At 45.9% G+C, this 22,629-nt stretch overlaps 1 protein-coding gene across 8 annotated transcripts in view; it reads left to right on the forward strand.

Annotated features, from left to right (window-relative positions):
• Positions 1-22,629, forward strand: part of LOC135898170 (head-specific guanylate cyclase-like) — a 231,213-nt gene that overhangs the window by 75,658 nt on the left and 132,926 nt on the right. For all 8 annotated transcript variants that reach the window (XM_065426966.1, XM_065426965.1, XM_065426964.1 and 5 more), the window contains one exon: positions 3,687-5,046. In XM_065426966.1, coding sequence (XP_065283038.1) covers positions 4,723-5,046 — 324 coding nt within the window. In that variant the 5' untranslated portion in view covers positions 3,687-4,722. The remainder of the gene's footprint in view (positions 1-3,686; positions 5,047-22,629) is intronic.

Here is a 22,629-nt window from a genome sequence, read left to right on the forward strand (position 1 = left end):
GAGCCGGAGCTTGTTACACATTATTGATATGTCAGGCTACAGACTGAGAGGTTCGTGCTTTAGTTTAATTGTACGGACGTACCAGGCTTGATTCTGTGGGTTTAAATAGTACACTTGCCACACCGTCGCGTATATTCGCACTGCACGTTCGCTGCTCGCCAACTCTGTCTTATATCGATTTCTCTGGCAAAACATATCAAGCTAAATGAGTTTTGCTTCTTTTTGTATAGTTTCGATATTTATTCGCTGGACTAATCAACATTTGGCTGAATATATCAGATGCGCGTCATACTGGCACCGAAGATCCCAAAATATTGTACACACGGAAAACTAGTCATTTGATTACGCTTATTTCTATTCCTGAGTTAACCGCACATGACAGACAAAATGGTTGTTTACAGAGCTGACACTCAACTGACTGTAAATCTAATACCATGCGTAAGAATACAGCCATCTTAAACCCACGTTCGCTTCTGTTACTACCACAATCAGACAGTACGTTTACCTGTAAGGTCTGTTTTTTTCTTACGATATCAAGTGCTAAAGCATTAGTGGAACACACCTTTTTTTCCTGGTAATCGGTGAGATTGTACGCGAACTGTTTACTTTTGTCTGTGCCTCATGGAAAAGCACCTGATTTGCTCTTCGCTGAACAACTGGAGCGGCGTGCATAGTCTAAGCGATGATTCAGGCACGTAACTTGAAGCAACACGCAATGCGTTTCTTTTTTTTCTCGCAGTCAGTGCAGCAGACTGCCTTACCCAGGGAATGCCCTCGTAGTAGGATGGTCTGTTTGTTAACGCGGCTTAAAAAGCAGGTAGTTTTGCCTGCACGTTGTGAATTTTAACTACCGCTAAACATACGCTGCCGGACGGAGGGTCATTGCGCACTGAGCGCTTGTAAATGGCAGTTTAAGGCTGCACGTAATGGTCAAATGACGTCTTTTCACGAGCGTAACTCACCATGTGTTCCAGAGAGAGAGAGAGAGAGAGAGAGAGAGAGGACTATCTCGCGCTACATTAGACTGGACAAGCTTGCGACGGAACAACAGCAAAACAGCTCGAGGCTAGTTGATATTCACCATTCATTTCTTTTGGACTGTTTCTTTTATGCCTGCTCCTGATAACCTTAATTGTAGCACATTGCTGTCCTCGTACGCTTGATCTTATACGCCGACACTTATATGCATGGGAGGACTTGCGACGTTTAAGAATAAGTATTTTCTGTAGCTCGTATGCTCGTGTTAGACGTCATACAAATATATGCTTAGCCTCACGAATAAAGGTACCTGATTACGAGCAACCACTTTGCTGAAAACTTCCGGGCTACTAGAAAAAATGAAAAAAAGGAAGAAAACAGTTTTTTCTTTTACCCGGAAGGAAGAAGCGCAAAATGTTTGAAGACAACTTGATCGTGGTCCTCGCGATACTGTCAGAGCACCTATCTGCTTTTGTGTTGCCTGTCAGGCTATATTGCCTAGCGTGTGAGGAGAAGCCCGCTCTCTGAAGCAGGTGTCAAAGATGCTCGCCGAAGATGGATCACCAGATGAGTGAGTGCCTCTGTAGGGGCGAAACTTGCACTACCGTCCAGCGGTTGCCCACTTAGGGAGATCAAAAAGGGGGCACTCGAGCACTTGAACTCGAGAGTCACTTGAACGCATTAACATGTTGTCTCAAACGAATAAGTGCTTACCGAACACAGCATAGGTTACAAAAGAAAAAAAAAAACATTTGCGGGAGAAGTTATAAAAGTTTAGCTACTCCGTTTCATAAATCTACAGCTTACAAAGCTACGTTCTAAGAAAGTTGTAGAAGCTGAGCTGCAACGTTGCTTAAGCGGCCATTTTTATTCGTATACAATAAACATATTGTCGTGCTGCACTGTCGACATGAAGACAAAGAGAAGCGAGGCAGGACGGACTTGACATGTTGAGTGAAATTGTTTTCGGATAGCTTGATTCCACTCAAAGCAGAAGCAGCTTGGAGGCGCTAGCAGCGATAAGTACAGTTAGCGTAAACGAATCGAATGGAATGCTTTACATAAAAGGTGCAGCGTCACACACGTAAGTTGTCTGTTTACAGATCACGACTTGTCAATAGTGGAACTTGAGTGACGAGACTTCCTCCCCGGCGTTTTTCCACAACACAAGAGCGCTGCGCTATTGCACAACGTGTCCAGAAAATATTTACGTTCTCTATAGCCAGCGTGCTGGCGCGGCCGTGCAAAAGGAAGTGGTGCGCTGTTACACTGTTTGATGTTCAGTTATTACTGTTGTAACAACTCGTTATGAGAATATCTGTGCATGAAACCTTTTAGTTTGAGAAGTTCCCTCATTTGCCGCTGTTATAGGAACGAAGGAATGAGCCTTGAGTGACACAAAACATCACCTACTCGCTATCCCTTATTTTTAATCTGCGTGACACGGAGCACGTAAAAAAAAAAAAAAGGCAGAGTGCGAACAGTGGGCACATCGCGTATCAGTTTTTGTCTCACTCTCACACAGACGTGTTCTAATCGTGAAGCATAAATTAAAAGCGAATGTGCACCATGCGTTGTTCATTAAAATTGAGATTGTTTTGCGGTGGCACTTTTTTTTTTTTACGCGTGCGTGTGAACCTGATATTCAAACGTGTGGCCAGTGAGCGCTGGTCTGTGACATCACGTGCGATTTGATGCTGAGAGCTCGGAAAGTTAGAAAATCTGCACAAAATTTCTCAGATGTGGAACATGCTTGAAAAAGAAAATTTATGTCTAAGCGGGCCTATTAAATGCTTTTTGTTCAAAGCAGCAGTTTCTTTTTCTTTGTATACTTCCCCTTCTGTGGTAATTGAAACAGCGGTGAGAATTACGATTGGTTAGACAACGCACGGCCATGTTCGGCCGGTAGCGCAAAACTCGGCTGGAGGCCTTTTTACAGATGATAGCTTGTGCATTGCTTTCGATGCACCTCAAAGTTATCCCTGCGTGGCGTTCATGCCTCGCCAGCAAGAGTTTAAGTATGCTTTTCCACATTAAGAGTAGTTGTAGAAAGAAGCCTGCTTTACGCGCCGCTTTCGATTTACAGACGATTAGCCTGAGAGACCGTTTATAGTGCTCCTGTGCATTCCTCCGCGTGAACTCACTGCACCTCTCTCCCTCTTTTACTGTTTCTGTCCGCCTTTCCCTTACACCCAGTGTAAGGTAGCAAACGGGACGCTCATCTGGTTGACGTTCCTGCCTTTCCTTTCCTTGCTTTCTTTCTCTCTATCTATCTCCCTCTAGCCTGTGCATTGAAAGTTATTTCTATGCGTGTAAATTAAACTTAATTCAAATGCTGATAACGTCGGCTTAACTTGAAGCCAACTTCACAAAAGATTTTGCTTAGAGACTGACTGCCATGTTTGATTTAACAATGGGCATGACCTATTTGTTAAAAACTGCTGTTAGAAAACGCAAGCCCAACTTCTCGTCTGCAGGACATGGATCATGGATGATTCTCGAACACGTAACCCAGCCGTGTACGATTGGGAGTGGAATTCATCTTAATTTCGATCGCAAGTAAATTCCCGCGTCTTCCTTCATTGTAAGGCCAGACGATTCTCACGCACCACTCTGCCTAGCACAGCGCTTGTTCGTTCTCACTGTACTTCCATAACGCTCTCTGAGCTTGCAGATGCTGCCAACATGCCTCTTACTGTCTGTTGCAGGTGGGCGAGAGACCACATGGCAGTGCTGGTAACGTCAAACAAGCTCTGCTTTCGTCTCAACCAGTTCCGTGTGCGAACGTGCTTTGATGACTGAGACCCATGTGTGATTGGAAGAAGAGATTTCATCTCATAAAACTTCGCAAACGTCCAGTGCTCATTTCGACGATCGGGGGGGCCTTCATGCTATTTGATTCAGTCGACGCAGTTGCGTAAACGGAACATCATCAGTGACGCACCTAGAAAACCTTGAAATTGGAATTCAAATACAAAGAACAGAATTTTCATAGCGCGCATCATGTGTCTTGGTTGTGTGCTAGTGCTACGATTGTGTAAAAGGTCTGGAGCCCTGTCTTCTCCTGAATTGTTATGTTGAAGACATAAACGCTCCAGCACGTCAAACAAACAGAGACACACTGTACTTCGGTATAGCTGCTTCAAAGAAGAGCAATAGACTAACAGAGGACGAGAAACAGCAGAAAACCCAGAGAGCGTACCGTAAAGGGGCCACACGGAGCCTGCTGGTACTTGCACGTAGCCGTAAAATATACTGCAAGTAAAATACAAGCGGGGCTTTACTACCAGACAGGCACTACCGCTCGTGTCTTCCAATATAACGCTAACGAGAAAGCCTCGTAGCGACCTAGCTGTCGATCGAAGCAAGCATATAAGAGAAAGTTCTCAGACGTGTTTACACAGAAGACAGCAGAGCAAAACGGGGAGCTGTCCAAACAACGCCGATGTGAGAAGCGGCAGCTGGAAAAACCGAAGGTTTTAGGAGTCCGGGTCCCTAACGAGAGGACACCCGTACTCGCGAAGGAAGAGCGCGAGAAGAAGGACAACGACATAGGCGGCGACACACCAGCGCCAACGAATCCCGGGAGCAGCCGTTCAGCTGTGCGGAAGACACGATTTCCGCATTACCACCCAACTTCTGGTCTCCCGGCGGCGTGGCCAGAGTTGGCGGCCGAAGCGGTGGAGAACCGCCGCGTGTCGCACTCGTAAGCGGATCGCCCGAGAGAAGCGGCCGCAGCGAGCGATGAGTGGTCCCGATTCGGGGGGCGTCGGCGGGGGCGGCTGCCCGCTGCTGGGGGCCGCCAAGTCTGCCGCTGGCCCCAGCGCGGCACCAAAACTCACGGCGCCCGCGCTCCTGGTGGTGCCGGACTCGTCGCCACTGACGCGTCGCCGATGGAGCTCAGGGGGCGTGATAAGCCCCCGCAGCCCCGTGACGCCACGGGAGGTTCGCGGCGGTGGTGGACTGTCGCCCGACCTGCTGTCGGCCGACCGACCGGAGACGCCCGAAGGCGAGAGGCTGGACCTCCGGGCCATCGGAGCGGCTGTGTCGGCACTGCTCGCACCCAACGTGAGTAGCGGTCTTGCCTGCCGCGATCCTTTGCTTTCGTAGCTGCCCTTCGGGTCTGTCTAGTTTGGCTCTGCGTTATATAAGAAAACATTCTGCGACGTCAACTGTCCGCTAGCACGCACGGGAACGGAGAGCGGACGCTGCCATTGGGTACTCAGGCGACTGGCCGTACTGCGTATCTTGTCGTAATGATATGCTAATAGAGCGATTATTTCATGTACCAGTTGTGCGGTCTGAGTACGATGACCACAAGAAAGCGCTGCAGCTTTCTCGAGAGATACAGCACCGGTGAGCGAGACGTCGGAAGCAAAGGAGGCAGTAAGTTCCAAGTCAGCAGTTCCACTCACATGCTTGTGACGTGGCGCTGTGAAGAATTTGTGCCTTCACGTGAAGAGTCCAGTGCCCTACGCATATGAAGAATGTAATCAATACCTAGACGGTGGTGTGTGTGTGTGTGAAAACTTTTATTGTACTGAGGTCCGGAGGCTCGACTTCTCAAGCCAAGGCGGGCCGCTCCCACGTTGGCACTGTCAGGCCAAGCCTTTCAGCGACATCATGGGCCCTCTGGACTGCCCTTAGTTGGTCCTGAAACAATGGGCTTTGAATCCTTTTCTCCCACTGTGTCCATTCTTCAACGAGGTTGGGGAGAGTCGCGGGGCACCCCGCCAGCATATGTCTGATTCCAATGATGCCATTACAATCATTACATTCCATCTTAATCTCCCTCTCTGGATATATTTTATTAATGGTGTACGGTGTGGGATATGTACCCGTTTGCAATAAGCGCAGTGAGACTGCCTGAGCCCTGTTCAGTTTTGAATGTGGCAATGGGAATTGTCTGCGTCATAAACAGTAATGTTTGGTAACATCATTGTATGTTAATAAATGATCTCTGGATTCCCTCGCTTGATGGTGAACGGCTCGGTTGTGACTGTCACGGTTAGCAAGTCCTCGTGCCAAGTCATGAGCAACCTCATTGAGGTTTACCCAAGTCTCGTCCACTTTCCCCATATGCGCAGGAAACCATCGGATTTCAGTTGTCATAATCACAATGTTTTCAAAAAGTTTAGCTGCAACTCCAGCTACGTAGCCTTTATCAAAACACTTTACAGCGGTTTTCGAATCACTGTAAATGAAGGCCCACTTATTACTCCTGATGGCTAGAGCAATTGCCGCTTGTTCCGCCACAGTGGGGTCCTTGGTAAAAATTGTGAGAGCGTCTTGCACCTTCCCTTGATAATTTGATACAATGGCCGTATAGGCTTCTTTACCGTTCACCCAGGCGGCATCAACTATAGCTGCCAGTTGGTTCTGCTGCTCTATTTCCTTCAAGAGTGCTTTAGCTCTTGCCTTTCTCCTTTCGACATTATATTCTGGATGCATGTTTCTGGGGAGAGGGTTGGTTCTGATCTTGCTCCTAACTTCAGTCATTAATTCTACTTCAGCCTCTATTGGACTCCTCGATGTATTCAGTTCTACACCTATTGCCTGTAATATGTTCCTGCCAGCTCGTGACTTTGTCAATCTTTCGTGTTGCGCTAGCTGTTGGGCCTCCACAATTTCTTGCATTGTATTGTGCACCCCTAGACTCATGAGTTTGTCGGTTGCAGCGTTACTGGGTATACCTAGGGCTACTTTAACGAGCTTCCTGAGCATCACATTAAGTTTGTTAAGTTCTGCCTGCTTCCATTTGAATAATCCAGCCACATAAGTGAAGTGACAGAGAGCAAAGGCATGTATTATCCTCAAAGCGCTGTCTTCTCCCAGGCCTCTGTGTCTATTGGTAATTCTCCTTAGTAACCTAATGACCTCATCTGTTTTATTCGAGATATGTTGTATTGTTCTGTAGTTAGTATTGTTTCCGTCTATGTGATACCCAAGAACCTTGATTTTTTCAACTAGCTTGATTGCGGATCCTTCATGAGTATATAAGCACACTCTTGGCTCATCTTCCGGAATGTAACCTCTTGGTTTACGACCTTTTCTGCAATGTTTAATGACTAAGAGTTCTGATTTGGCTGCCGAGCATTTCAACCCCATGGCTTTCAGTGTGTTCTCTACAACGTATAAACTTTCCTGTAATCTGTTCTCTGTCTGTCCTATATTGCCCTTGGCACTCCATATGGTTATGTCGTCGGCATATATCACATAACGTATACCCTCAATTTTCTCCAGATTTCTTGCAACCTTGGACATTGCTAAATTGAATAGCATGGGTGAGAGCACAGCCCCTTGTGGAGTGCCCCTATTTCCCAAATTCTTAGCTTCTGATTTAAGCTCACCCAGCATGAGTTGTGCAGTTCTATTTCTAAGAAAGTCCTTAATCATGTTAAAAAGTCTCTTACCCAAACCCATCTCCGAGAGAACGTCAAGTATTGCCTTATGCGTTATACGATCAAAAGCTTTTTCCACATCCAATCCCAAAAGAGCTTTCGTATGCGCTGGGCTAGCCTGCATAAGTTGATGTTTGATCAGCAGCATAGCATCCTGAGTTGACAGCCCTGGACGGAAGCCGATCAAGTTGTATGGGAGGATCTCGTTCTGCTCAACGTATTTCGTGAGTCGATTTAGGATGACATGTTCCATAGCTTTGCCTAGACATGACGTTAAGGAAATTGGACGGAGGTTGTCTAGAGTGAGTTGTTTGCCTGGCTTTGGTATGAGGATAGTATTGGCCACCCTCCATTCCTCTGAGTATACCCCTTTTCTCCAACATTCATTGAAGTGTTCAGTTAGATAATAGATTGATGCATCATCTAGATTTCTTAACATCTTGTTAGTTATTCCGTCAGGTCCAGCCGCCGATCTACCATTAAGACTGTGAAGAGCGGCCCTCACTTCACTCTCAGTGAAGACCCGGTCAAGTTCTTCACATATGCCTCCCGTATACTCGGGGCTCTCCTCTCCTTCGTTTGGTTGTTTAAGTGGGAGATATTTGGCTGCGAGACTATCCATTATATCTTTCTCTGTTTTATCTTGGCTTTCCTGATGAACCAACTTAGCTATAGCTGTTCTCTTGCTTGTCCTTGTTTCATTATCGTTGAGCAAGTGCTTGAGGAGGTTCCAGCTACCTCCATGTTTGAGTCTACCATCAGCCGAATTACAGATCTCATCCCACTGTTGCTTCACGAGGGTCTTCGAATGATCATCAATTTCTCTGTTTAATTGCGCTATTTTTTTTCTTAGCCTTCTGTTAAGTCTCTGCGTTTTCCATCTCTGTAATATAGCCTGTTTGGCCTCAATCAGATGCGCCAGCCTGCTGTCCATAGCTTCAATATTTTCCTCTGTCCTGATTTCTTTTGTGGCCTCCTTGACGTCCTCTCTGAGCTGGATGACCCATGTCTGAAGGGGCTCCTGCTCGGCATGTGGAGGCCCCACTGTCCCTCTGTTCGCCCTAATTTTTCTGAAGTGATCCCAATCAGTGAATTTGAAGATTCTTGTTTCCTGTCTCGGTATGCGTATGGTTATGTGTATGATGTAATGATCGCTTCCGAGATCCAAGTTTGAATTTTCCCAATTGGCTCCTCTTGAATTGTTCACAAAAGTAAGGTCTGGCGTGGAGTCCCTGCTTGTGGAAGTGCCACAACGGGTGGGATACGCAGGATCAGTAATCAAGCATAATCCCAGATCCATGGCAAGACTCCATAGCTCCTCTCCCTTCTTTGTGTTCCAAGCGTATCCCCATGTATGATAGGGAGCATTAAAGTCCCCTCCAATAATGAGAGGGGAGTTTTTGGCAACCGAAAGCACCTTGTTGAAGAGTGCTCTAAACCTTTGTCTCATGTCGTTAGGACTGCTGTAAATATTCAAGCAGAAAATGCTTTGCGTCTTACCTCTGTTTCTTTTAAGTATAATCTCAACTAGAATAAATTCAAACCTGGAATGTCTAAGATGAATCTCATGCTCAATGTACGGCAACTTTTTGTCAATGAGGGTCGCCAACCCCCTCCCCATTCTTTTGTCTCTACATATAACTTTGTACCCAGTGAGCATAATTTCGTCCGCTAAGGTTTCCTGCAGCATAATTACCTTTGGCCTGGCCTCAGATGACCTGATCACCTGTTGCAGTGCTGCTTTTTTGTGTTGGAACCCACGACAATTCCATTGCCACACGTTAAATCCATGATTACTGTCCATTCTTATTAGGTGAGGATGCCTTTCTATTACCTGCTATTTTCCTCTTTGTGATGGCCCCCGACAATCCAGGAATGGACTTTATACTATCCGCCTCCGATGGCAGATACTCATCGTCGTCATCCCCTCGCGCCTCCATTTTCCCAAGTCTTTTCTCTGCCGTTAGCCTCCATTTCCACAATTTGTCCACTTTAAAGTTGGTCGTTTCCACTGTCTCTCTTAACGCTTTAATTGCCTCTTTTATTTCATTGAGGGCTGAGAAGACTGAATCACCCTCGGAACTCACCGCTCTCTTTTTAGGGGCAGGGGAGCTGGATTCCCCTGGATCGTTGCTTTTGCTCACAGGTCTATCTATCTCTACACTAGCAGGGCTTGACTGCTCTTTTTTACGAAGCTCTACTACCTGCCTGGTCAATTCTTCATTAGCCTTTCTTAAAGAGGCTACTTCTTTAATTAATTGCTCTATTCTGGCATCATTGTCATCACCCACAGCCGCCGAGGCGCCCCCAGCAACCCTCGCCATACCTTTGACTTTGTCAGCCCAGGTGGTTCCTGGCGTCGTCTTCTCGCCAGGGATTGAGTCTCTTTGCACGAAGTGCACCTGCGCTTCCCTTGACTTGGAGCGCCTTCTCTCCCTGGATAGCGAACGATGCCTGGATCTGGTGCGACTCCTGGAGCGTGAGTGCTCCCTGTCCTCGGGGCGATGGTTGGGCGCCAGCTGATGCGCCTCCGACTGCGCTCTTGTTGACGACCGAGTCCTGTTGCGCTCTCTTCGACGGAGTCGTACGACGTAAGGGACTTGAAATCTTTTCTTACAAAATTTGTCGCCGGTAGGGTGATCGCCGTCACAAAATTTACACCTAGGTACACACACATGTTCATCTCCTGGGTTGCGAGTTCCACAACCTCTGCACTGAACAAAGTCAGGTGTTGGACACACATCAGAGCGGTGCCCGACCCTTCCGCAGGTGAAGCAGACGTCGAATTGCTTCCTGTAAAGGTAGCATCTCACTAGTGTGGATCCATACCTGACGAAATTGGGCACTTTGAGTCCATCGAAAAGTACTATGACCGATTCCGACGTCTTGATGCGCTTAGCAGCCAGCGCAAGCGGGTTCAAGTCATGCACGATGTTTCTTGTTATCATAGCTTGGGAGTCTCTGATGTCCACTCTTCGGATGACGCCTTTGCATGTGGCATGTGGTGCCGCTTCGTATGCATTTACCTCGTATTCCGCTGCCATGATCTTGAAAGACTTGATTCTGACGTACTTCGCAGCATGTTCGGGCTTAGCTGTGCTGACTACGATGATATTTTGAGTGAAGTTTGGGCAGACAACATCTTCACGGGCCTCGTCTTCCGTTAGGCCGGACGCCTCAATGACTGCAGAACCAATCGTGGTGGTGCTCACCTTGTTCAAATTGAGCCCTCCTCGAGGCCGTATAATGATCTTGCTGTGCTCCTCAGGCAGTTGAGGCATTCTCGAAGCTCTGATAACCCGATTCTTAATCATTCCACCGACGGCGGTTTTCTTGGCGCCATGATCTCGCTGACTGCGTGGCAATGTGCTCTCCTCATCCACAGCCTTTGTGCTAGCTCGTGATCTTCGGCCAGCCACGACTTGCCAGCCGAAGTCTTCCTGAGCATTGTTTCTTTCATTTCCAGAAAAATCTTCATCGTCCATGCTTGTATCCGCCATGCCTGCGGGCAGGTGGGCTTATTAGGCCCAACAAGGGCCCTACTCCTCACTCAAGCTCAAGTCGGCGTCTAGGAGCAGAAAAGGTTCTGTAAAATTGTGAAAATAGGAGCCCCACCTCGAATCTTGGTGTCAGTCGATTCGCCGTCGCTTCGTGGATCCAGTGGTATGCTTCTTTTCGTTGTACTCTCAAAATTGGCGAGCGGAGCATGAAAAAAGAAACGGAGCCGATGCTTCCACGTCTGCACTCCTAGACGGTGGTACAATTTAAGTAAAAGCACAGTATCTGGGTTTTTCACTTGCTCATTACGGTGCCGTGACGGTGGTTACCGTACACCTTTAGGCGGTGTTTTCATATTTTGTGCCACAAATTCGGCCTCTGAGCAGAGCGCATCACGTTTAATTGCAACCTGGCACCCTGAGGTGCCGTTTTACATCTCGCAATGCCAGAAAGATGACAATACGATATACACGCGAATAAAGCGTAATTGAACGGATTTACCCTGCTGGATGTTCGTATAATTTATTAAAAATGAAGCCTACGCTTGCTGTGCAGAACAAAAGCAGCCAGCCTCAACCCGTAGTTGTGGGCAATGCCAGCCAAAATGTCCAAGACAAAATGAGCCACACACGTTAAAAAGCAAATTAAAAATGAGATGGTAGACTTGGCAGGCGAACATTACATTTAAATATAGAGGCACCCACGTATTTAATAAAATTCGCCACATATTACGGAAGATGATATTAGAGTTGTTTAGAGAAAACGAGAGAAAAAATAACGTGAGCAGTGCACCGACATTAACTTGTATGTGTTCTTTCTCGTCTTAGTGTTTCGTCGTCGCAGAGCTCTAGTTTCTCAACTAACAACGACGCTGACCGCGTAAAAAAGGAAAAAAAAGGGAAACTCAAGAAAAAGGGAGGAAACCGTGAATAAAGTAGACAGAACAGTCGATCTACAACGGGCTTTCGCGGGACAAAAGTTCGCGGTGACCGCTAACTTTCTATAGACTTGGTTAGTATTTTCTTACGCGGGCCACGCTTTAGCCGGCGCTATTATGACTTACCCTGACCACAGGTCCTGGGCTTATAGCTCGGGGTTTCGTGAAACGTGACAACTAGTTTTAGCCACCGATCATCCTCTGCGATCGAAGCCAAACGACTACATGTCTATAGGCAACACCCTCGACGAAGCCAGCACTGCGTAAAGCGAAGAATGGCGACTGCTGATGACTGCCATTTGTGTACGTGCTTTCCACCACCGGGAGAGGGACCGATACGGCTGCCGTAATGATCGGAAACGTCGATGTTTCCTCCGGACTTTTGTGTTTATACATAAAAAAAGGTAAAATATACGCAGCGGGCGAGAAAGCACCTCGGGGCGTTGGGATCGATCAATGCGTAGTAAGAAACAAAGCGCGGAAGTTCCATTTTATTTTTGACCGGGTGTTGTTATGATTGCCAGCTATCGGAATTTTTGTACGATGTCAACGCGAGAACGCCTAGCCCTTTTCAAGCGTTTACTTGGGCGAATTACTCCATTGCATGGCTCTGCTGAAGTTCTATATGAAAAAAAAAAACAGCAGCATGGAAGATTATTACGACATAAATTGCAGATCTGTGATTCGAGATTTTCAGAAAAAAAAGAAAAGAATTATGGAGGGCAGCAATCTTCTGTGGAACGTCAAGTTGATACAGATAGAAGCGAAGACGCTTTTTCTGCGATTGCATTTAGAGCCTTCATCTGCTTGTTGAGATGCTTGATCAAACTGTTCCTCGAAGCTAGTATCGCATGTTAGACAAAGCATCCATGTACAACGGCATGCAAAGAAGTTCACCTAGAAAGGAGCCGAGAAAAACAGTTTGCTGACCGCTATACCCAATTGCAAGTTTTGATCAAATCTTTACTGTGACGCCATTCCGATGACTTCATCGGTTCGTTATCTAAAAAAAGAAATTTAGAAGATCTGTTATTACACAGTATGATCATATTGGCAGTATCGACCAACTTATTTCTGCGGTGACGGTAGTCCAATACGGATGACCTGAGGAGATTTCTTCCAGATCTTGTTGCTTTTGCGTTCGTTGGAATTGATAAGCACACATCGAAAGGTGTCAGTCTTCTTTTTTCGCTTTTCTCGTAGTTGCAGAACCCTTGAGCGATGGCCAACTTCCTGTCTATACGCGTTGTTTATCATAACCTGACGACGTACTCTTCTCGCACGACCGTCTTTCACCGCGCGGTGCTTTGAAGCACTCCGGGCAGGAAGCATCCGTGACCGCTACGCTTTATTTTATTTTCCCACCTTCCTCGGATTATTTAGGATTCTCTCATTTTTCTTTCTGTGAAGGCACCGTTCAATCATGCAATCGTGTTGGATTATCGGCCCACAAGCCGCATTTGTCTATATATTGCCGAGTTAGAACGATTTATTTCACATCTCCCAGAGGCCTTTCATATTCGCTGCCTTGCGATGCTAAGGATTCTTGTATTCTGTTAATGTCATCTTGTCTTTTAGGTCTGTTTAATATACACTCCGTCAGTGCATGGGGGTGTGTTTGGGGGGATCGGCCGGTTTCTGGCTTCACGCTTTGGTTGGGATTCCATATCGTGTTTTCTCCTGACATTCCAACTTGCAACGGCTCGCCATTTATTTATTATTATTATTGTTATTTGTTTAGAAAACATATATACATTTAACATGAAAGGGAAAGTGAGGAGCAGGTTGGCAACTGCCACAGGAAGGGGCACAATGCCTGCCTACTCTTCAGAAGGGAGGTTCACAGCAAGACAGAAATGGAAGATAAGAAGGAGTGGAGGAATTAGGAAAGAAAAAGCATCAGGAGAAATCTAAAAGAATAAAGTAGAACACGCAGTACAGATCACACACAGTAGAGCCGGTCACTGAAGGTCACGCAATTACAGAATGGTAAATAGAAGAAATAGTATCGACGCTACAAACGTGAACCTAAGTTTGTTAACTCTAGAAAAGTAAGTAGAGCGTGATGAGCCTGATCAGGTCGAGACGCACGACCACTGGGGTACAAACATTCTTCGAGTGTCGTACACCGCAGGCCAAGGAGATGATAGTCTCTCACTAGCGACGTGCGCTGCGCCCTGAAAGCGGGACACTCAAATATCCGGTGCTGAAGTGTCTCGCAGCAGCCGCAAGACGTACACGAAGGGGTAAGGCGTACAATCTATTTCTCATGAGAATGTTCACATTTGTGTCTTCTTTTTTGTAGGTATAATTTGTTTCTTCTGAACTGTGTTGTCGGATAGCTGGCATTAATGAAGCCTCCCTTCCCATGTATCTGTGGCTAATAAAGAACAAACAACAAAGACAATATGCCTCTTTTGCTTTTTAGGAATTTTCTTACTCATTTTTCAATAATTAGTCTCTGTCCTCCCCCTTGCTTTGCCACTCTTGTCGTGCCAAGTCTATCGGCAGTGCAAAAAGCAAACGTTCCTCCTAAGGAAAAGGATTTTGAAGCGGCAGTGGCGTATCACTTATTTCTCCTTAGAATGATCTGCGCAATGCTCTCCGAAGCAAGAGTTCTCTTTTCTTTCGGCGTATGGTATTTTTGTTTTTTCATCTTTCATAAAACTTTTCCTTCGTAGGAAAGATGAAGAATACGCACAAATTCCTTTTGCTCTAGGGATTCATGTAAAACAAATATGACATCTGTAATTCAAAGGGAGGAGCAGGAGGAGGAGGAGCAAAGAAAGAAGGCAGCGATCTTAACCTGAAATGCGTCTGGTTGGCTACGCTACTCTGAAGGACGGGAAAGAGGGAATAGAAAGATGAGAAAGCGAGAGGGAGGGGAGGGGGAGGAAAGCTGCGGTGAGCTCGCGCAGTCAAAGGCGTTCAAAGGAGCGAGTCAAAGGCTTTCACATAGGCCAGTCGCTCTCAAGGAAGGCAAAAGTGCCTTCACAGCTTTTTGGGCCGACGAATAATGGGGTCAGTCTTCAAGAATCACCTGCACAGACAACGGCCCATCATCCAGTCGTCGCAATGCGATTGGTAATGTTCGTCTTTCCAACTGAAATCAATTACAGTGGCACAATAAATATTCGATGAACTCTTCGGCGTAGCAGACGTCGCATGCAGCACTGTTGGTCATTCCAATCAAAGTACGTCCGCCTTTGTGAAAGCCACTCCTAACTACAGCCGCTATAGAAGCGATGCCTCGCATCGGTGAAGCCCTGGCGGAGGTCGGAGTTGCCGCGAAACGCTCAATTCGCATAACCTGGTGCGCCTTATATTTGGGATGTTCCACTCTGTTAAAGAGAGCTTGCATGCCAGGTGATGGAGCTGCCTTGCAGCGTTTGTCCAGGAAAGAGGAATGGGAACGCTGCGTTCTTCATTTTACTCTTAAGCAGCTTTGTCTGCTTGATCATTTCCACTGATCCCGCAATGTCCAGGCAGCCATTCAAAAAAAAAAAAAAAAACGCGGCCCTTTTTTTGTTTGATGTCGTGGTAAAGTTTGACAATTTCGTATGTTAGCTGTTCGTGAGCTCCATGTCAGAGAAATGACTGCATACTTGGTAAAGCCGGTTTCGAGTCGGAAAACTCGGCCCATGTACCAGGAATGTGTCAACGCTGTGCGTCGGTATTCAAAGAAATTCAAATGGGGCTCGCATAACCATGAGGCAGACCGTCAGTGTACCTGTTGAGTTAACGTAAAACGCAAGGCGTAGACAAGGCTTTAAAGGAAGCGAGGTGCGAAGAATTTGAGGAACCAAAGGCGCGTTATTTCGCAGCTAACTGAATACAATTTCAGAATGGTCAAAAAGTGTTTACTGGTGTAATTTTCTGGCAGTATTTAGGGCTGGTAGTGATGGTAATCGACAACTTGCGCGGAAGATATACTCCGCACATATGTGGCGTGAAATTGTTAATCCATAAATATCAGAAAGAATGAGCTGGTTTTAGTAATTACTGTAGCTTTGAACTAATTTACTGCGAAATCAGTTGCTCTTATACTTTTCCAAATGTCCATATCATTGTGAAAAACTGCTGAAATCTTGTGCACTCTTCGAGAGTGCACAATATCGGGCCCCTCGGTTAACCCCCTTTCTTCTCGTTCAATACATAACGAGGGTCTCGAATCCGGCAACATTGATGCCTTCAGGTAGCACGTGTGGGTTTATTGACTAGTTGCCTTCACCCATAAAGATCACGTACTCGCGACGCCTGCGGCAGAGAGGATGTTACACATCCGCCGCCAAGGTTTGTGAGTGGTGTCGCTGGCTAACACTCCCAAGGTTAGTTTTAGTAGTAACACACAAATACCACAAAAAGCGGAAGGAAGAACGGCGCCGCGGTGGCTCAATTAGTAGAGCATCGCACGCGTAATGCGAAGATGTGGGATTGTTTCCCACCGCAGATGAGAAACGATTCATTAATATATCATTAATTAATTTCCATTAATATATTATTGCTTTATTTCAATTAGTAAGCACAAGTAAGCTCCCCTGTGTAGTCCTTGGTGTCTTTGTTTGTTGGCGTCTTATGCTACGTCCTGGTAGAGTTTCACCTATTTCTTTTTCCTTCAATGATTCAAAATGTGGCTACGGTAAAAGAAAAAGATGGTGAGTTTATCAAAGGTTCAGCCGTTAAAATGCAAAGGGCACTGTGCTTCGCAATTAGAGTCCGCAGACTCATTAAAGCTCAATTGCGGAGAGTCAATGCTGAGAACGCCGTTGCCTGAGGCGGCCGCCGGGCACCCCTCTTCACTCCTAGAAAAGTAAGAAAGAAAGAAAAAAAAGAAAAGAAAGAAAGATTGATGTGCTGAATGAGCTGACTTGTTACTTGCTATCGCATGAGGTTAAAAGAAAAAGTGAAAAACCAAGTACGGCCGCCGTCATTCAGTAGCTTTGGGTGTTAACTTTTTTGCTCTACAATTTAAACGCAACGGCGAGGCGTTGTCATCGTAATTAGAAATTAGCACGTATTCGCCGTCTGTGCAAAAAAAAGGCAGAATAGCAGCGAATACGAAACAACTGCAATGAAGTTCGCGTTGTACTAGAGGTCTTTATCAGGTGTTTTTCTGATTGTCTAGAAAGCCACCTAGAAACAAAAATAGCAAAATAATATTTTGAATCTGCAGTATCTCATTAGGTTAAGGTGCCACTTACGCTTTTCAATTGAAACTTGCCTGCTGGATTTAAGCGCGAGGACGAGGAGGTATTTACGCGTCAAACCTGCTCTTTATTTCCATTTTGATAATGCAGTGTTTAGTACCACCGACCTGCAAATGAAGTGTTGTCGCATGTTTATTCACAGCGCGTCATTACTTAAACCAATTCTTTATTATATTATAGCACACGGCAGAGTAGTTGTTTTAGTGCAAGATAGGAAGCGTATGCACGGCGCGTGAATTTGCAAAACGGTATTCTAGACTGACTAAATAAAAATAAAAACATTCACAGAGATTGATAAAAAAAGAAAATCGAGGACACGCTCTTTTCAAGGATATTCAATAGTATGCGTATACTTGTGCAGCTGTGATCTCAATGCTGTGATCTCAATATATATATATATATATATATATATATATATATATATATATATATATATATATATATATAAGGAAGACAGTGACGAGCGATCTCAATGCGGATTTGCTGATAAAGCACAGGACCTTTTTCGATGTAAACAATTTACAGAATCGCCGTGCTTCAATGGCGTAAGGCAGGCTACTCATCGAGCTCTTTAGCCCAATTTACTAAGAACGGTATTCTATTTTTGCAAGAAAGAGGGCCGCATAAAGTTGCGAATAATGTAATTAACGCGCGCGATTATATTAATGCACAGACGCACTTCGCCACCACAGGAGCGCGGAACTCTAAGCTAGTTAACGTGAACTGCGCAATGTATTGCGTAAACTAATTGTGGGGTTTAACGTTTCGAAAGTGCGTAGTGAGTTACGAAGGGTGTCGTGGGTAGTAGAGGACCCGGGGTTATAATATATACTCTAGACCAGGTGAGATGGTTGTGCACTTAAATCTAAAGGAACAAGTGCTTGTGCACTTACGTCTAAATGCATACGCTGCGGTTGGTAATCGAACGTGCGACCTCGTGCCCAGTAGCATAATGCTATAGTCACTCAACCATCGCGGCCGGTAAGTATCACGTAAGGTTTAATGCAAGTCACCACTCGCAAACATCTCTACTTAACACGCGTTCCCGACAGTTCAAGTTTGCGTGCTATGGTAAAGGAAAGTGAACACTCGAGCATTCATTATAAGATATCGCAACTATCAGTCTTGCCAGTGATCTCGTCTTGACAGCTTTTTTCTAATCGCTCACAGACGTGTCTTCCTGCTATACACAGTTTGCTATCGGAACGGCAGCAAGGCAGGATTCATAAACAAGCGGATAATGTTCATGCGTTTCTGTGGTGTGGAAGGCGTCGCAGTGTGGGGGGAGTGGGACGTAGCTGCTAAAAGAGAGATGCAGGCACCCTAACTATTACGCTCCAGGTGAACACCCCATGCGATGCGGTTTCTCTAACGACACCGGGTGTAGCTGCTAAGCCTAACATGATCGATTGATGATTTGTATTTGTTGTACGATGATCGTCACTTTCACAACTATAGTAAATGTGCAACACGGAGAAGGACACCACTTTTTATTAGTGGCGAGAAGTGGCGCCCTCTCGTGAGTGACGTCGTGGCGAGGACGCCGCTCGCTCCGGCTCACTCGCCTGCCTCGCGCGCTCGTTCCCTTCGTGCATGCTTAGGGTATTGGTAAGTCGAGCCATACTTATTGGGGTATATTTCGGATTATTTCTGCTTCCATGCCTGAGCTGCACTTTCTTCGTCAAAACCGCGCGAGTCGTAAAAATTTGCGGCTTGGATGTCGCCAGCTATGTAGCGTTGAAGGAGTGTACTGGTTTCGCAATGGATATATGCGCCGTAGCTGTCCATAAATTTTGCGTAAATAGAATGTTTGCAACTTTAACACGCGAAGTAATGTAGGATCTTCCTATAAACACTTAACATTCCCTTAGTATACTTAGCTAATTGATACATTACGTTTTACATGTAATAAGAATCTTGGCATTTGGAGCCAGCATTATAAATCCGTGTTAGGACACTGCCCAGCGAAGCTTTCATGATGATTCTCACTACTCTGGGGAGTTGTTTTAGTCAAATGTGGAAACTATTGATGCGTAAAAGGAAGGGCTAAGGGTGCATTTTGCGTGAAAATGTTTGCTGCTACTTTCACCGTTCTCTGAAACAGGCCTCCGGAAAACGCATTGTCTGTTAACACGACGGCGAATCATGTATAGTATGTATGTGCTTCACGAATACTATAACAGCAATCACCTGAAAGAAAATTTCGTGGTTAAGGTCGTGAAGCAATCAACTGCAAGTGATGAAATGCTTCATAGTGGCCTTCACTAGCCTTTATCGACAATGGCACACTTGCTTTACAACGGAAGCAGCCGACTGTTGCTATGGCGAGGCACGAATGTGTTCGCGAAACCCAGCAGCTCACTACCACTTCGAATTGAAACCATAAAGTAGTTCTTTACAGCGCCAATCACAATGCCTAAAGTACACTCGAAGCACTACAGCACAGCTTAGGCTGCCTTGAAAAGAAAAATTCACACATTCTGCCTCACCATGTATCGTTCCTGCTTTGTTTAATTATACAAGCTGAAAACTATTCGCTTCGTCAGTGCATAAAAAAGATCCTAGCCTACCCGCCTCAAAAAAGAAGACATCCCAAGCCTCACATGAATTCACTGGACTTTTGACTTCCACTGGGGAATAGTGATATCTTCAATATGTCCCATACTACTAATGAATGAGGCTTCGGCTTCTTGCTGGCTGTTGCCATATGGTCCAAAAGGCGTACTTCAGTCAAATATTAGGCCCGAGAAGCCTGTGTCCGTTCGCCAAACAGATTCATCATGTCTCTTCCTCAGCCAACCAGCACCAGTAAATTGTTCAAGTGAGTTTAACGTGTAGCACGGAAAATGGAATAAATATTGGTACATTCCTTTCCACGTGCTGCATATAGCTATAAGACTCAATCAGCTTTACTTCAAATGACCACCACTTAGAATTAATCGGTGAAGGACTGCCTAATTTTGAGAAGCCGTTAAAAACGCAAGTGGGGTTGGCAGAATGTAAACTGCAATCGTGTTAGTGCCGAGGTTTTCTGTGAAGAAATGCAAAAATTTGATATTATATCACGAACTACTCGTCATGAGGAAGCACGTTTTAGCGGGCTAAAATCAAGGTAAATATTGTGGAAGTCATATATAGCCAGCGTTTGTGACACGCATTCTGCACAACGTGAGGTATGGCATCCTAACTGGATTTTTATATGCCATGTTTTTGCGTTTATCCTCTTACTATTCCATTCACGTGAGTTACCGCGGAAAAGTGTAGATCCGCGCATGAAAAACTCGCACTGGGCAGGTCTGAGCTCCTTCGTCTGGCACTGTAGCGCTGCCTTCGAAAAATATGTCGTCACTTATGAAATAAGCTCCTTGAATAAATTTTCGCGAAGGAAGACGTCGTAAAAAATGGCTGTGGCTTAGCTAAGGTTAAGCCCAGGATGCGAAGCATACTAGCCTTTATTTTAGTTGTTGAACCACTGTTTAGCCTGGTGAACTGCTGTTGCATGGCTATATTTGGTTCGGCTAGACGAAGAAACAACTCATGCGTTACTCTGCTTCGCCTTCAAGCGTGGAACGCGACAGCGTTCCCGTCGACCCGCCAAGGGGTGTAAGACAATGGGCTACGGCGCAGCGACTACGCACACCGCATTGGACGCGGTGAGCGTCGAGCAACGCAGCGTTCGGCGCGGCAACAAAATGTGCGCCTGAGCAAGCGACGCACGCCTGAGCCTTAGAAACAGCTCCTTTCTAAGGCAATTCCGCATTCACTAGAGGCGCTTTTGTATCGCTTTGAAGCATCGTACTCGTGGCTCAGTGGTAGCGTCTCCGTCTCACACTCCCGAGACCCTGGTTCGATTCCCACGCAGCCCATCTTGCAAGAGTTGAGCCAAAGCCCCCTAGAAACAAGCGCAGCTGCTTATATACCGCCGCGACGGCGCGAGTTGGAGCCCCGTTTCTCCTCTGTCGTGACGTCACGGTGTCACGTGGTATGGCATGGGGTCGAAGGTCAATGAAGGCGACACCGCCGCGCCTGAGGAGCTGGGTTGAGCTCTGGTAATATGCTTCGCATAAAATGTACTTCAGGGGACTGTCCTAAGTTTGCAAGCATAGGGAACGAGAACGAACAAACATAAACACCGGAGAAGGCGCCCGGACACCTCCCGAACTGCAGCAGACGACAGATGCGAATCCGTGCCCTGACGTCACGCGAGCGGCGCTCGCAGCGCCCCTGCGGAGCGTTCTTGAGCTGGTTTCAGAAAGTATGTTTTTTTTTGCAGAGCAAGTTTGTATGCGGTGGTGCACCCTTTACAGGAGTTAACTCAGAACCGAAGGCGAACGTAATTGCTGATTTAGTGAGATGGCAAGAAGTATTTTTACCTAGTTTTGCGGTGAAGTTATAACTGAGAAATTATGGCAGCGACTGTCACGTATCAAAGATTGACGCAAATCATGGGGCTGCTTTGATGTAGCTTAACCAATGGCAGGCAGCCAAATAAAACCCCTTTCCTCTTTTGCACACACACACACACAAAAAAAAAAGAAGAAAAGCTAGTCGAGACTCACAAGCGAATGTCAAAACTGGAGGCTTCAACAGAAGGACTTCTTGCGGAACGCTAATTAGGAGCGCCTGATCTTTCTCTCACTCTGATTTGCTAAGAGCGCTAGCTCGCCTGCTGCAGTAGAACTGTCTGGCTGCCAGCAGCGCTACACGAAACACGTCCAACTATCTCTAAGCGGTAGGACAATTCTCCCGTTTAAACATGAAAACGAAAATAGATTAATGGCACGCATACAAAAAGTAAAAGTAAAAAAAAAGGAGCACGTTCAGCTTTATTGGAACCGAGGGACTGTCGCAGTTCTGCGGTTGCAAGATGAACTCTGGGCAGTGCGATGAAAACATAACCGAACAAGAACTTTGCGCTTAGTCTTTTTATCTTGGCGCTCACACACGCGTGTGTTTTTGTGTGCGCGTGTGCGCGCGTTTAATACACGATAAGGCGAGGAGGATCACTAAGTGTGAAGCAGGCAGCTCATTAAACGTGTAGTGGAAATAACAGAAAACAAATCGCTGAACTTCTATGTTCCGTGTTCAGCTGGTGGCTTTTTTCAATGCTGTTCGCGGACTGAATAAAAAAGAAAACTGCATTGGAGGAGCAAGTGCTTGTCGCAAGAAGCAATCGTGGTAATGAAGATTTTGCCTTTGTAAGCATAACGGTTGCCAAACCGTATGTGCTAATAATAGTGCTGACTTCCACTTGCCGTGACGCAAGAAACGATAGAAAAGGCGGGGTTGCCTGAGAGAAACGGATTCCTCTCGACGAGTTGCGCAACAAGTAAACGAAAAATTTAGTGAGACATTTATTTAATTTGTCATCGTGAAAGTGAACAAAATGCTCGTACAAATTAAGGCAGGCGTGCATACAACTCCATGAAAACCCAGATTTGTAATTGCTACATACATGCTCGCCCAATAGAAATCCAAGCTCCTCTGACTGTTTTTAACAAGTGATTAACGTATTCGTATCGCGAATATTTTCTATTTATTTAGACAGCAATAATATTCTGTAAATCTGGCCTTTGCTGAAGGCACACGCATGTTATAAATTTTACTG

The sequence above is a fragment of the Dermacentor albipictus genome, chromosome 3 (assembly GCF_038994185.2).
Source record: "Dermacentor albipictus isolate Rhodes 1998 colony chromosome 3, USDA_Dalb.pri_finalv2, whole genome shotgun sequence".
NCBI lineage: Eukaryota > Metazoa > Arthropoda > Arachnida > Ixodida > Ixodidae > Dermacentor > Dermacentor albipictus.